Genomic DNA, 17,348 nt, shown 5'->3' on the forward strand with positions numbered 1-17,348 from the left:
TGTTATTGTTATATGTTACAACAGCATCATTTAATATATTTACCCAATTACCATCGCCATTGATGAACATAGGTTTATTTATTATGTGTAATAATGTTCTATTGAATCTCTCTATAAACACAGCCTTTAAATCACTATAAGTAGAATATAGTTTTGTTTTAAATTCTTTAAGTAAAGGTTTAAATGTTTTATTGTAAAACTCACTACCTCTATCTACCCATAACTTTTCTGGTTTTCTAGGTTCAGAGCCACCTTGTGGATGTTCACTTAATACTATTTTAAAACTATTAGTATAGATAAACCAGATTTATTCTTTAATGGAATAGCCCATGCATATTTTGTGAATATATCAATAACTGTTAATATAAACTTATAAATATTATTGTATTTACTTAGAGATGACTTATCAACTAAATCAGCTGACCATGTTTCATCTTTATATAGTGGTATTAATCTTTTTCTTTTAAACTTTGTTATTTGAGGACTGAATACTTTTTTAGCTAGTTGTTGTTGTTGTTGTTGTTGTTGTTTTTCCACATTTTTTGTGGACGTAGTCATCTACGAAGCAGGTTCCCTGATAGTTTCGAGCTTGCTCATTTACCATAATTAAAAACAAAATTATCTAGTTGGTCTTGATTAATAATATTCATTGATAATAGTTGCTTAGATATATCTAGCATTTCATCATGTAATCCATCATGACCAGCTTTTGTTTCTAGTATTATTAATTCTAGTCTTTCTACTAAATTATTTGGGTTGCCATTCAATCCCCTGCCAAATATATCATCTCTTACCTCCATTATACGTTTTATTGTTCTATATCTAGCGCTTTTCTTATCCCCTTTTCCTAAATCATATCTAATATCCTTTAAAAACCTTTTAATTTTGTTTTCATCTTCTTCAACCTTATCATCATATGTTACATTTGATTTAGTAAGAAAATCAGTAAATCCTTCTGAAAACTCATATACATTATCCCTAACTAAAAATGCACCCTGCTCTAGAGTTATATCAACACCATTCATTTTATATCTCCTACTAGGTAAATCTACGAGTTCTAATTTTAATTGAGGATTAGTTTGAGCCCCCATGTCATGAAGAAGTTTGGCTGTTTTTGTGTCAACATAAACTGGTGCTATATCTTGAGTCCCCTTTAACGTTTCACCAATCTGCAAAGCAGTTTCACCCATCTTGGAAGCAGTTTCATTAAACTGGGAACCAGCTTGCTCGATCTGCGAATCAGTTTCACCAATCATCTTAGTTTGTTTATCTAACTCTTGATTTTGCCAATCTATTGCTCTTAATGTTTGTTCACTTAATGCTAGATTCTGTTCATTGTTTGCGTTCATCTGCGAAGCAGTTTCACTAATAGTTTTGAATAGAGGATCAAATAACTCTTCTATTTCACCATAATATTATTGTTGTTTTAATTTATTTTCTAATCTATTTCTTCTGTTTTATTTTTCTAGATTGTTTAATTTTATAAGTTTATCTAGTTTAGTCATTTTTTTTGTATTGAAAAATTATAATAAGAGTAAAAAATGGATAAAGAAAACAGATTCTCTCTTAATCTAAAAAGATGTTTAGCTTGTAAAAGACGTTGTAATACTTTAGATGAGTTTATTGATCATATTAAGGAACCAAATCATGATGATTTAATAATTTCAACTTATTCTAAATATGTAGATGGGGCTGGGAAGATAATAAAATTTCTAGAATATAAAAAAAATATAATAGCTGGAGCTACACTATATAAAAATACAATCACGGGAGACATTATGGAAAAATATATGGCTCAGATAATGATTTATAATATACTAACTACCAACCATATGGATGTAATGAATGAATTAGGTCTATAATTATTTGTTATAAAAATAACAAAGCTCGTTATATAATATAATAGCAACTTCAATTAATTTTCTATCATCATTAATGGTTAGTTCTAGAATATTATTAACAAGTAGGTCTTTGTCTCCATCTAATGATCTGCAAAGCAGTTTCACTGATGCTTGGTGGATCATTTATATTAAATCTCTTTTGAATAGACATAGATTCTCATCATGAGGATAGCTTTTAATATTATTTACATAAAATCCTTTATCATCAAATGTGTTAAGACGAATCTTACTTGTTTTTATTGTTGTCATGTTATCAACAACTTTTTGTATTCTACATTCATCCACGGTTCTCTGTGTATTATTCATTAATGCATCATAATAATCTATGTGCCTAGCATTATTATGCTTCTTTATTCCTTTTTCTTTACTGTTTTTAGGATAATTTTTGAAGCTATATGTTTTGGGGGACAATGCTATAAATTCCTCAATAATCCTACTTCCCAGCTCGTGCTTAAACTTGCCGGGGACTTTATTATTAGTTTTTATAGGTATGTCTAGATTACTTAAGTCCACATGCTCATCACTAACTTTACCTTCACTATAACTTAATACGAAACTGTCTGTATCCATATAGTGAAGTGTTAGATCTTTGAGGGATGGTTGTAAAATATTACAAAATACATCATACATGTGTAATTTACTTAATTCTAATATAGTAAACCCTACATACACTGGAGAATCATATTTTATTTTTTTCTTTATATATTCTATTTGGCTATAATCTCTATATCTAGTTATATTCTTAAATGTTGGTTTGCTTACACTTTTCATTATCTTTTCTTCATCATGCAAGAACTTGCTTTGAAAGAAGTGTAGAGGATTCATGCACATTCTTCCATATAATGAGTTATTCATTAATTTGCTTACATCCTTTTCTGCTTCAGTTTTAGCTGTTGCTCTTTTATTTGTATTGTTTTGTATATAATCTCTACATATATAATCTTGTTTCAATTTAAATAATCTATGTATTTTTGTTACTTTTACTCCCATCGTAACATAGAACTTTAACATCCTATAATCAACCATATATTCTGTTTTGTTGTTTTGGTCTAAGATTAATTTCTCGGATCTTGCTTTACTTTTCTCTCTTTGTCGGTATCCCAATTCATTATCATTTATCTTTCTCTTATTAGGCATTAGTGCTAACTGTTCTGTTCTCTCTTTACATTCATTAGTATAATCAATATCACAAACTATATAGTAACCATGATCACTATCATCTGGAGTATTCAATATTACATCTAGAGTAGTAGTAGTAATAAACTCAAAATCCTTATAAGGTAACTTTTGCATCATTGCATAACCATATAGGTTGTTTGCGTCTATGTACCATATATTTCTATTAATAACTTTATCATTAGTATTAGTATTAGTACTAGTAATAGTATTAGTATTAGAATTAGTATTAGTATTAGTATTACTAATATTTATAAATCTATCTCCCATTATTCCACATATACCACCTCTCTTTGCTCCAACAAAATCATCTAGCATTTGTTTATCCTGTAATGTATCTAATGTTACACCGCTTGACATTAACCAACAATCAAAACTATAACCTGGGAGACTTACATAGTGTAGGGGATTGAGCTTGAATTCTTTCATGCTTCGTTAAACATTCATTCATGCAATAGTCTAATATTTCCACATCATTTTGTAAATACTCTATAGTTAGATCTTTACCAGTTTTATGACTGTTTTCATTATTAAAATTATCTACTTCCTCTTGTGTTGGTAATTTATTATGTAGAGAGGATTTAAAGTCTTCTTTTTTTTTAAGATTACCTATAAGATTATTATAGGAGTCTAAACCAAAGTATTCATATGGATATATTGTTTTAGTTTTACATCCGTATATCTTTGCCATTTGATCTAGAGGCATAGCTGAGAAGTTATAACTGTCTTAGAATTTGAGACAACCAATGCTAAACATCTTAGATTTACCAGCAGCTAGTGGTATGCTATCCACTTTTCTTTTATCATTATTCTGTATGAAGAGTTCACTGTAAAGTAGGTTGGAGTCATAGCCAGAGCCATTATGGAATATTACTGGAATGAAGTTTTGTTGTTTGTATCTCAGATTACATATTTTACATGCAGGTCCTCTATGTTTACCAGTTTCATGACAATGATCTCTTACTTTATTAATACATGTTTTACTGCAGATATGAAAACTGTTATTAGTTTCATGATATAAATTATCTTCTTCTGTGAATATCATCTTTTCATTATGTTTGAAATTATTCTCAGTTTCTATTTCTAACAGATCCCTAGCAAATGTTTTGATGCAGCCTAGACCGAAGTAGTGTTTGAAGTTACCTTGCCAGCTGTAACCCATAGCTATTGGAATATGTTCAGCTATTACATATTTACAATCAACTTCAACAATGCAACATTCTATATCGGCAGTTATAATATTTTTTATATTCTGACGTTTGTGTTCATTTACAAAATTAATATGTTTTTTCTTAGGAAAAACAATCTCTGGTTTGAATGAGGTGCTGCATTCGTGTTTATCATATTTAATTTGTGAGTTAAACCAATAGGTACACCTATCACAATAATAATATTTAATGTTGTTTTTATTTGGTCGTTCTAACAAGGTTTCTGTATTTTTTTATTAGGGCACAGTGTTCTATTTGACCATTACTCCAAACTAGTATTCTAACATCTCTTCTGTCTTTATGAAAATCATCCACTGGTTTAAACAATTCTACTTTACCTCCACCACAAGGTGTGTATACCCAAATATTAATATTATACAATTTCTGTATTCTTATTATATAAGCAAAATCATCTTCATGTTGTTGTCTTGGTTCAATTAGTTTATCTACATATTTACTTTCTCGAGTTGCATGGTGTGGGGCGGGATGTAGCAAAGCAGTTATAGTTAGTTGTAAGCAATTGTATTTATAACTACGTATATTTAATATCGATTTAGAGTTTTTGAGATCTGGAGGTAAACTCAAAATCATAACCATAACCTTCATATATTTCCTTTTCGAAATCTAGCCACCGATTGAAGTCACCATATTCATATATTGCATTATTATTAATATAATCAGTATTGAAAAATATTTTAGTAGTTTTAACTTCGTCTTTGGTTCTCTTCTTTTAATCACATTCAGCCATGATCTTATATTTAAAACTCTTAACTTTACGAAACTGGTAACAGTTTTTAATTTCTTCTAAAGAGTAATTAGTTGCTTCATCTATATCTTCAATGTAATTCCCACCTTTATCAGTAATATAAAATTCTCTCATGTTCTGACTTGAGTTTATATCGAAGTCTTCTGTGTTTTCTAGATACATGCGATTGTGACTATATGAATGAGTAGTTAGAGCTACTTTACTTCTAAATTCTTCATGACATTCTTTATATTCATATCTGTGAAACGGCTTCGCCGATTTAATTCTGGTGTAGATATCCTCTTCAGTTTTAGTTTTAGGTTTGGTGGCTGGTTTAGTTTTAATAATATAATCATCTTCATCCAAATTATACACCCTCTCAGAGATTTCCTCTTCTTCAGACTCAAACATTTTCTCCAATAGTTCCTTTTGTTTGAGATCGTATGATTGATGCCTGTATAAAGCCTTCTTTGATTCAAAGGATAGATTACAGACATCGCAGAAGTTTATGACACTAGTATTAGTTGATTGAGACATGATGTATTTTTTTAAGGAAATAATCAAAAAATAATTTTTCGAAAAATGAAAATGAAATGCGATAAGTGTATAAATAAACCTTGGAAAGAATGTTGTAATAATTGTAAAGAATTAGAATATTCTTGTTATGTATGTAAAAATATGGTTAAGGTTAAAGATTATATAGAACATTTGGGATATCATTTTTCTGATCCTGATCAATATCTAACATGTAGTATGTTTATTGTTTATAAACATATATCATTATATAGATTTTGAAATAGGAAATGTAGACTATGTATTTATCTTCATAGATATAGATATGGTCACACTAGAAATCAATTCAGAGAGCATGTTTATAAGTATAGTATTCAAGAAGACATAGAAAACACTAATCACTGTGTTTCCACCGATCTCAGTGTTTTTGACTGTGCTCTTTTTGGTCAAGTTATCCACGAAGTGGCTTCATCAATCCATAAATTGGTTACAACAATTTTCGCAAGTTGGTTTTACGTGCTTGTTACACGGTCTCACTAGTTATACTGAAAAACACTAATCACTGTGTTTCCACCGATATCAGTGTTTTTTGACTGTATACCCATCACAGTGTGTCCCATATACAGTCTCACAGCAGGGATCATCCTTTTTAAGAACTGTGAATTTGGTTTATTTTATCTCACTTAGTTTCATACTTTTTCATCAGAATCGGGGGACGTTCACTGGAGTCAGTGAGAAAGGAACCCCAAACCTTCCGTTTGCTAAAGCAACTTAACTAGACTCGATGATTTAACCACTACACCAAGTGAGACAGAAAGTTTTTTTTCAAATTGATTAAATATTGATTAGGGGATATATGAAAATTTTTTTTATTTTAATATTTCTTTCAATTTTTGTTCAAGTTTTTTCGCAAGTTGGTTTTACGTGCTTTTTACACGGTCTCATCTGCGAAGCAGCTTCACTGATTAGTTTTATACTAGTATCTGGGATACGTTCACTGGAGTCAGTGAGGATAGAACCCGAACTATTCGTCTGATAATGCTTAATTACCAGCTTAACTCTGTACTAGTGGCTTGCACTAAGTGAGACAAGAAATGATAGATTTAAAATATAAAAGAAGTGAATTTAGAGCTAATATATAGTAGTGGATAAAACAAGGGATTCAACAAACAGTGAAATTTGGCCCGATTCGACATGCGCGATTAGCGTTAGGAGAAAGGGACAAAATTTTAATGGCGGTTGGAATCCTTGTTTTATCCACTACTAACCACTTAGTACGATGGATTAGTTATCTTGCAAGGTTCGTTCTAAATCGTACTAAAAGTGAACCACTTAGTACGAGTTAGTACGAATCTAGCAAGATAAATATTCTGCAATGTCTGGGGTGGTAGTGCGATAACACCAAAATTTCTAAAATATCCAGGTTACCTTCTGAAGAAAGGGAAAAATGTAAAAGCTTGCCTTTGCAATATGGGCCGTAAAAGTTGTTCCGATTAGCAAGCTCGTATCCGTCCTACAATTACACGTGTAGGGAAAAAGTGAGTTGTCGCAAGTGCCCTTCCCCCCGCCACACACAGGCCACGGTAGATCGCATTCGTCTTTATCTATAAAACAAACATGTTACCAATATTCAAAAATATCCAGCTCTCAAAGTTTTCCATGTTTGGGCCGAAAATTATTACTAATAAAAAAATTTCCTGTATTCTAGAAAAAATTTCTCGGCTGAAGAGTTCGCAAAAATGATTTACTCGTTAAACGAAAATGGCAAACTTTAGCCAAAACTCAACTCAAATTTTTAAAAACCATTGAATATTTCTAAAAATCTGAAAAAATTATGTGGTTAGTTGCCTTGAAATAAAGCAGAACAGCGACCTCTAGAATTCGGCATCATTGCCTTTGCTACCGTAATGCTCATGGCAAGCATTATCCTGTGTGATCTCTTTTGAGAGAACCTTTAAGTTTGTATAACTTCAAAAAATGCAGGCCTATACCATCACTGTATAGAAACAAAAATGACCGTTCCCAGATTAAGCAAAAGGCCCCGTTACGTGGCCGATGTCGGATCTCTCTAGTATATATATATGCTTGATTTTGTCACTTAATTTCAAGACCTATGTTTTAAGATTAAAGTTGTAATGTGTATGGAGCCTAGTTACACAAAGCAAATTTACTTCAAGTTTGCGTCAAAATTGGATATATGTGCAGCTGTATTCTACGAAGCGTGTTTTTTGGGATATTGTAAAAACTATTGACGATAGTTGGCATTTAATTTCCACACTATAAGTCATTAGATCCCACACGTCACTTTCTTGCACCTATGAGTAAGATATTGTCAATTGGATTGAAATGAATGAAAGCCTAATTGGTGATTAATTTCAAAAATCTCTATTGATACTAATTGTAGACAAAAAAATTATCAGCTTTTCATATATTTCTCCGATTTTGATCTGAACAAGTTACTAACCAAATGCGGCAAAAACTTTAAGGCTAATTAAATGCTCAAAATAGTTGAATTGCGGCAAATTTACCGGTAAATACTGGTTACAGAATGTAAGCCTTTCTTAACTGGTTTTTTTGCCACGTTTTCCGAAACTCTATTACATCATGAGAAATTTTTACGATAAATTGAGACTAGTGAAAAAACATGAAACCGGTGGTCGCTCGTTTCGACAGATCGCAAACTCAAAAGCAATTGGAACTACAAATTAAAAACTACGGATATTTGAACAGCTTTTTCGACATTATAAAGAGTTCGTCAGACGTATTATTTGATATCATCATCAAGAAGGCAGACCAAACTCTAGATTTTCAAACGAATATGATTGGCCGAGAAATGGACAGTATAATAAGATAAAGTGCTCTTTCAAACAACATTGAAGGCAGTTTTTTAATTACTAGAACCATTACTGCATTTGTCCACACATTGATGGTCCACTGGACTTAATAGTCAGAACTTAAAATGCGATTAGCAACCTTCAAGAGTGCAGACTCGTTAACTATTCACACAGATTGCGCAAAATGAGACAGCTCAAAAATTGAAATTTAGAGGATAAATATTTTCGTTGGATTTTTTACAGTTATGGGAAAAAAATCAGAAGCTCTTAACGACAAAAAGCTAAATAACTACCAATAAGATCAATGGTTTTTCATTGCTCTTAATCCAATTTCATCTTTATTTTAGGATTTTCATTGGTATCCCAAACAAGTCATATGCGCAGTTGATATTGAAGTCTTCTGCACTTAGCATGTAAAACAAAAAAAGAGTGCATTGATAAATTTTGATGTTGCGAAGCCAACGATTTCGGGAAAAAATTTGAACGTTTGAAGAAATTTCAATATATTTTTACCACAATAACTGGTGACATTAATCATTTCCAGAGCGAGTAACTTGTAGTCCACTGTTTCACGTATTACTCGAGCCCATAAAAAATTGTTTCCTTATATATAATTATAAAATCATGAACTTCTTGTCATATAAATTTGATTGTAAAATTATACGAAGCCTTGCAGAACTCTTCTCCCGAAGCTTTTGGAAAAACTTGGGGAAAACAGAAAATACGCTTTCCTTAAATTGTTCCGTTCCTACGTTTTCCGTTACTCTATTACATCAAGAGACTTTTTTTATGATAATTTGACACCAGTGAAAAAACATGAGACAGGTGATCACTCGTTTCGACAGAACGCAAACTCAAAAACGATTGAAACTACAGTTTAAAAACTACGGATATTTGAACAGCTCTTTCGACATTGTGAAGAATTTGTCAGATGTCTTAATTGATATCGTCATCAAGAAGGCAGATGAAACTCTAGAATTTCAAACGAATATGATTGGCCAGAGGAATGGACAGTATAATTATTTGAAGTTCTCTTTCAAATAACATTGAAAGCGGGGTGTTTTTTACAAGAACCGTTACTGTATTAGTCCCCACTTTGGTGGTCCACAGGACTTGATAGTCAGAACTAAAAAATGCGATTAGCAACCACACAAAACACATTCGTTTTTGTTTTGCGTGAATCCTGTACATATTTGATTTCACTTGAACATACTAATTTAAACCTGGAATTTATGAGGAGCAAATTAGTCAGTGCCTAAATTAGCAGAAAAAGGCACCGAGTTTCCCCTATTCTTCTGGGTAGTCCAAAAATTCTACATTTTGGTACTTGCAATTTTATTACGTTGTGATATCTGTAGTGTGGTTGTAATGCCGCAAAAAAGTGTAATTCGAAAACAATTCAGAAAGCTCGTGATATTTTATGATAAATTACAAGTACTAAATTTAATTCAAATAATTGACGCCTCAAATTTAAAAAAAGGTTTCGGAGTCGTCTTAAAATATTCTTACAGATTGCGCAAATGCGGGGGAAATAATCAAAAGGGAAATAATCAAAAAATAATTTTTCGAAAAATGAAAATGAAATGCGATAAGTGTATAAATAAACCTTGGAAAGAGTGTTGTAATAATTGTAAAGAATTAGAATATTCTTGTTATGTATGTAAAAGTATGGTTAAGGTTAAAGATTATATAGAACATTTGGGATATCATTATTCTGATCCTGATCAATATCTAACATGTAGTATGTGTATTGTTTATAAACATATATCATTATATAGATTTAGAAATAGGAAATGTAGACTATGTATTTATCTTCATAGATATAGATATGGTCACACTAGAAATCAATTCAGAGAGCATGTTTATAAGTATAGTATTCAAGAAGACATAGAAAACACTAATCACTGTGTTTCCACCGATCTCAGTGTTTTTGACTGTGCTCTTTTTGTTCAAGTTATCGACGAAGTGGCTTCATCAATCCACAAAGTGGTTACAACAATTTTCGCAAGTTGGTTTTACGTGCTTTTTACACGGTCTCATCTGCGAAGCAGCTTCACTGATTAGTTTTATACTAGTATCTGGGATACGTTCACTGGAGTCAGTGAGGATAGAACCCGAACTATCCGTCTGATAATGCTTAATTACCAGCCTAACTCTGTACTAGTGGCTTGCACTAAGTGAGACAAGAAATGATAGATTTAAAATATAAAATAAGTGAATTTAGAGCTAATATATAGTAGTGGATAAAACAAGGGATTCAACAAAAAGTAAAATTTGGCCTGATTCGACATGCGCGATTAGCGTTAGGAGAAAGGGACAAATTTTACTGGTGGTTGGAATCCTTGTTTTATCCACTACTAACCACTTAGTACGATGGATTAGTTTCTTGCAAGGTTCGTTCTAAATCGTACTAAAAGTGAACCACTTAGTAAGAGTTAGTACGAATCTAGCAAGATAAATTTTCTGCAATTTCTGGGGTGGTAGTGCGATAACACCAAAATTTCTAAAATATCCAGGTTACCTTCTGAAGAAAGGGAAAAATGTAAAAGCTTGCCTTTGCAATATGGGCCGTAAAAGTTGTTCCGATTAGCAAGCTCGTATCCGTCCTTACAATTACACGTGTAGGGAAAAAGTGAGTTGTCGCAAGTGCCCTTCCCCCAGCCACACACAGGCCACGGTGGATCGCATTCGTCTTTATCTATAAAACAAACATGTTACCAATATTCAAAAATATCCAGCTCTCAAAGTTTTCCATGTTTGGGCCGAAAATTATTACTAATAAAAAAGTTTCCTGTATTCTAGAAAAAATTTCTCGGCTGAAGAGTTCGCAAAAATGATGTACTCGTTAAACGAAAATGGCAAACTTTAGCCAAAACTCAACTCTTTAGCCAAATTTTTTAAAAACCATTGAATATTTCTAAAAATCTGAAAAATTTATGTGGTTAGTTGCCTTGAAATAAAGCAGAACAGCGACCTCTAGAATTCGGCATGATTGCCTTTGCTACCGTAATGCTCATGGCAAGCATTATCCTGTGTGGTCTCTTTTGAGAGAACCTTTAAGTTTGTATAACTTCAAAAAATGCAGGCCTATACCATCACTGTATAGGAACAAAAATGACCGTTCCCAGATTAAGCAAAAGGCCCCGTTACGTGGCCGATGTCGGATCTCTCTAGTGTATATATGCTTGATTTTGTCACTTAATTTCAAGACCTATGTTTTAAGATTAAAGTTGTAATGTGTATGGAGCCTAGTTACACAAAGCAAATTTACTTCAAGTTTGCGTCAAAATTGGATATATGTGCAGCTGTATTCTACGAAGCGTGTTTTTTGGGTTATTGTAAAAACTATTGACGATAGTTGGCATTTAATTTCCACGCTATAAGTCATTAGATCCCACACGTCACTTTTTTGCACCTATGAAGTAGCTAATAAGTAAGATATTGTCAATTGGATTGAAATGAATGAAAGCCTAATTGGTGATTAATTTCAAAAATCTCTATTGATACTAATTGTAGACAAAAAAATTATCAGCTTTTCATATACTTCTCCGATTTTGATCTGAACAAGTTACTAACCAAATGCGGCAAAAACTTTAAGGCTAATTAAATGCTCAAAATAGTTGAATTGAGGCAAATTTACCGGTAAATACTGGTTACAGAATGTAAGCCTTTCTTAACTGGTTTTTTTGCCACGTTTTCCGAAACTCTATTACATCATGAGAAATTTTTACGATAAATTGAGACTAGTGAAAAAACATGAAACCGGTGGTCGCTCGTTTCGACAGATCGCAAACTCAAAAGCAATTGGAACTACAAATTAAAAACTACGGATATTTGAACAGCTTTTTCGACATTATAAAGAGTTCGTCAGACGTATTATTTGATATCATCATCAAGAAGGCAGACCAAACTCTAGATTTTCAAACGAATATGATTGGCCGAGAAATGGACAGTATAATAAGATAAAGTGCTCTTTCAAACAACATTGAAAGCAGTTTTTTAATTACTAGAACCATTACTGCATTTGTCCACACATTGGTGGTCCACAGGACTTAATAGTCAGAACTTAAAATGCGATTAGCAAACTTCAAGAGTGCAGACTCGTTAAATATTCACACAGATTGCGCAAAATGAGACAGCTCGAAAATTGAAATTTAGAGGATAAATATTTTCGTTGGATTTATTACAGTTATGGGAAAAAAATCAGAAGCTCTTAACGACAAAAAGCTAAATAACTACCAATATGATCAATGGTTTTTCATTGCTCTTAATCCAATTTCATCTTTATTTTAGGATTTTCATTGGTATCCCAAACAAGTCATATGCGCAGATGATATTGAAGTCTTTTGCACTTAGCATGTAAAACAAAAAAAGAGTGCATTGATAAATTTTGATGTTGCCAAGCCAACGATTTCGGGAAAAAATTTTAAAAATTTGTCTCAAATTATAACAGATATACCCGCACCTAAATTAACTTTCAGTTTAATTTCAACCTTCAGTTCTAATTAGAAAAAATGAATCTTTTTAGAGAAGTTCATCTTTCAGCATCGAAAAAATCAGAGAAATTTCGGGTTAACTTCGAAAGGATATAAAAATCGCATGAAACAATTCCTGAGTGTTTTAAAAAAGTTTGAAGAAATTTCAATATATTTTTACCACAATAACTGTTGACATTAATCATTTCCAGAGCAAGTAACTTGTAGTCCACTGTTTCACGTATTACTCGAGCCCATAAAAAATTGTTTCCTAAAATATAATTATAAAGTCATGAACTTCTTGTCATATAAATTTGATTGTAAAATCATACGAAGCCTTGCAGAACTCTTCTCCCGAAGCTTTTGGAAAAATTTGGGGAAAACAGAAAATACGCTTTTCTTAAATTGTTCCGTTCCTACGTTTTCCGTTACTCTATTACATCAGGAGAAATTTTTATGATAATTTGACACCAGTGAAAAAACATGAGACAGGTGATCACTCGTTTCGACAGAACGCAAACTCAAAAACGATTGAAACTACAGATTAAAAACTACGGATATTTGGACAGCTCTTTCAACATTGTGAAGAATTTGTCAGATGTCCTAATTGATATCGTCATCAAGAAGGCAGATGAAACTCTTTCAAACGAATATGATTGGCCTGAGGAATGGACAGTATAATAATTTGAAGTTCTCTTTCAAACAACATTGAAAGCGGGTTTTTTTTACGAGAACCGTTACTGTATTAGTCGCCTCTTTGGTGGTCCACAGGACTTGATAGTCAGAACTAAAAAATGCGATTAGCAACCACACAAAACACATTCGTTTTTGTTTTGCGTGAATCCTGTACATATTTGATTTCACTTGAACATACTAATTGAAACCTGGAATTTATGAGGAGCAAATTAGTCAGTGCCTAAATTAGCAGAAAAAGGCACCGAGTTCCCCCTATTCTTCTGGGTAGTCCAAAAATTCTACATTTTGGTACTTGCAATTTTATTACGTCGTGATATCTGTAGTGTGGTTGTAATGCCGCAAAAAAGTGTAATTCGAAAACAATTCAGAAAGCTCGTGATATTTTATGATAAATTACAAGTACTAAATTTAACTCAAATAATTGACGCCTCAAATTAAAAAAATGCGGAGTCGTCTTAAAATATTCTTACAGATTGCTCAAATGCGGAGAGCTCCAAAATTAAATTTTTATGTGAAAAATCTTTTTGACTTGTTTCCTTTATTGGCAAGAAAAAGTCAGAAGCACTTGACGACAACTAATTATATATTCCAAAAAATTCAATTATTTTCTATCGCTCCTAAACCCATTCCATCAGTTTTTTAGGGTTTCCACCCGTATCCCAAATAAGTCATATGCGAAGTTCTTAATGAAAATCGTAAGCCCTTAGCATGTGAAACAATTTCAATACTTCACTGTTAAAATTTCAATTTTGCCAAAACAACACTTTCTGGAAACAAAAAAATTAGTAAAATAATTGTTTCGAGCTATAAAAGATGTACCCATACCCAATTTAACGTTCAGTGTAATGCCAACTTTGAGTTCTGATAAGGAAAAATAATGATTTTTTTTAAAAAAATAAGCTATCAGCTATAACCTACATATATATATATATATATATATATATATATATAAATATATATATATATATATATATAATATATATATATATGTTTTCACTTATACAAAAACTCACACATACACATACATACATATATATATATATACATATAAATATATATATATATATATATATATACATATATATATATATACATATATATATATATATATATATATATATATATATACATATATATATATATATATATATATATATATTTATATTTTTATATATTTTTATTACATGTATTATATGTATTATTTGTATATTATATATATATATATATATTGATATATTTGAATTTATTTATTTATATAATATATTTATTTATATATATATATATATATATGTATATATATATATATATATATGTATATATATATATATATATATATGTATATATATATATATATATATATATATATATATTTAATTATATTTAAAATATTTTTATGTATATATATATACATATATATACATATATATATATATAATTATATAAATATATGTATATATATATATATATATATATATAAAAATATATATATATATATATATATATTTACATGAACTAACAAGTAACTTTCGTACTTTCTGTTTTCCCTGAGTTTTTTGCCGAACTTCGGGCAATGAATTCTGTAAGGCTTTGTGTGATTTTACAAAAAAAACTTATATAACAAGGGGTTCATGATTTTAAAATTGATTTTTAGGAAACAGATTTTTATGGGCTTGAGTAATATGCGAAACACTGGACTACAAGTTACTGGCTCTGGAAATGATTGAGAACCCCGGTTATTGTGGAAAAATATATTGAACGTTCTTCAAAAGTTTTTAAAACAATCCGGAATTGTTTCATGCAATTTTTATAACCTTTTCAAGTTAACCCGAGTTTTTTCTGATTTTTAATATATATATTGGTTTTAGCTAATCGATTTTTTTGAATTACTTTTGTATTACTTTTTTCCTTATCAGAACTAAAGAAAATTGACATTTCACTGAAAGGTAAATTGTGTTCGGGTATAACTATTATAGTTCGGTACAATTTTTTAATTAATGTTTTTTTCCAGAAAGCGTTGTTGTGGCAACATGTAAAGTGCACCCTTTACTCTGTTTCACATAATTACGATTTCTTTAGAAACTTAGCAGATGACTTACTTGAGATACCGGTGAAAACCCTAAAAAACTGTATGAGTGGGATGAGGAGCAATGAAAGGTATTTAATTATATTGGAAGATAAGTAATTATTTGCCGTTAAGGGCTTCTTGAAGAATTTTTCTTGCCAATAACGAAACAACTCACAAAAAATATTATTCTCTAAAAATTTTAATTTTGGATTGTTCTGCATTTGCGGAATTTGCGTGAATATTTTAACAAGAATCCACAATCTCTTTTTTTATGATGAGGCATCAATTAATTGAGTAAAGATTAGTACTTGTACTTTATCCTAAAATATCATGAGCTTTCTCAATTGCTTTTGAATTACACCATTTTGCGGCATTACAACCACACTACAGATATCACGACGTAATAAAATTGCAAGTACCAAAATGTAGCCGTTTTGGACTACCCAGAAGAATAGGGGAAACTCAGTGCCTTTTTCTGCTAATTTAGGCACTGACTAATTTGCTCCTCATAAATTCCAGGTTTCAATTATTATGTTCAAGTGAAATCAAATATGTACGGGATTCACGCAAAACAAAAACGAAAGTGTTTTTGTGTGGTTGCTAATCGCATTTTAATTTCTGACTGTCAAGTCCTGTGGACCACCAAAGTGCAGACAAATGCAGTAACGGTTCTTGTAAAAAAACCCCGCTTTCAATGTTGTTTGAAAGAGCATTTCAAAATTATTATACTGTCCATTCCTCGGCCAATCATATTCGTTTGAAAGTCTAGAGTTTCGTCTGCCTTCTTGATTACGATATCAATTAAGACATCTGACAAATTCTTCACAATGTCGAAAGAGCTGTTCAAATATCCGTAGTTTTTAATCTGTAATTTCTATCATTCATGAGTTTGCGTTCTGTTGAAACGAGTGATCACCTGACTCATGTTTTTGACACTAGCCTCAAATTATTGTAAAAATTTCTCATGATGTAACAGAGTTACGGAATACGTAGGAACGGAACAATTTAAGAAAAGCGTACTTTCTGTTTTCCCCGAATTTTTCCAAAAGCTTCGGGAGAAGACTTCTGTAAGGCTTCGTATGATTTTACAATCAAATTTATATGACAAGGAGTTCATGATTCAAAAATTATGTTTTAGGAAACAGATTTTTGTGGGCTCGAGTAATGCGTGAAAACAGTGGACTACAAGTTACTTGCTCTGGAATTGATTAATGTCACCAGTTATTGTGGTAAAAATATACTGAAATTTCTTCAAAAGTTTTTAAAACACTCAGGAATTGTTTCATGCGATTTTTATATCCTTTCGAAGTTAACCCGAAATTTTTCTGATTTTTTCGATGCTGATAGATGAACTTCTTTTAAAAAAAAGATTCATTTTTTCTAATTAGAACTCATTTTTTCTAATTAGAATTCTCATAATTAGAATTCATTTTTTCTAAGGTTGAAATTAAACTGAAAGTTAATTTAGGTGCTGTATATCTGTTATAATTTTAGACAAAATTTTTTAATTTTTTCCCGAAATCGTTGGCTTCGCAACATGAAAACTTATCAATGCACTCTTTTTGTCGTTAAGAGCTTCTGATTTTTTCCCCATAACTGTAATAAATCCAACGAAAATATTTATCCTCTAAATTTCAATTTTTGAGCTTTCTCATTTTGCGCAATCTGTGTGAATATTTTACGAGTCTGCACTTTTTTTCCTGTTGAAGATGAGAATTATTTGAAAGTTTTATAC

At 31.1% G+C, this 17,348-nt stretch overlaps 1 protein-coding gene across 1 annotated transcript in view; it reads right to left on the minus strand.

Moving 5' to 3' along the window:
- LOC142336701 (uncharacterized) overlaps positions 1-17,348 on the minus strand; it is a 71,937-nt gene that overhangs the window by 14,875 nt on the left and 39,714 nt on the right. The window contains exon 2 of the mRNA XM_075385613.1: positions 10,932-11,075. Within this exon, the coding sequence (XP_075241728.1) occupies positions 10,932-11,075 (144 nt within the window). The remainder of the gene's footprint in view (positions 1-10,931; positions 11,076-17,348) is intronic.

Source organism: Convolutriloba macropyga, chromosome 3 (genome assembly GCF_964194025.1).
Source record: "Convolutriloba macropyga chromosome 3, txConMacr16.3, whole genome shotgun sequence".
NCBI classification, from domain to species: domain Eukaryota; kingdom Metazoa; phylum Xenacoelomorpha; order Acoela; family Convolutidae; genus Convolutriloba; species Convolutriloba macropyga.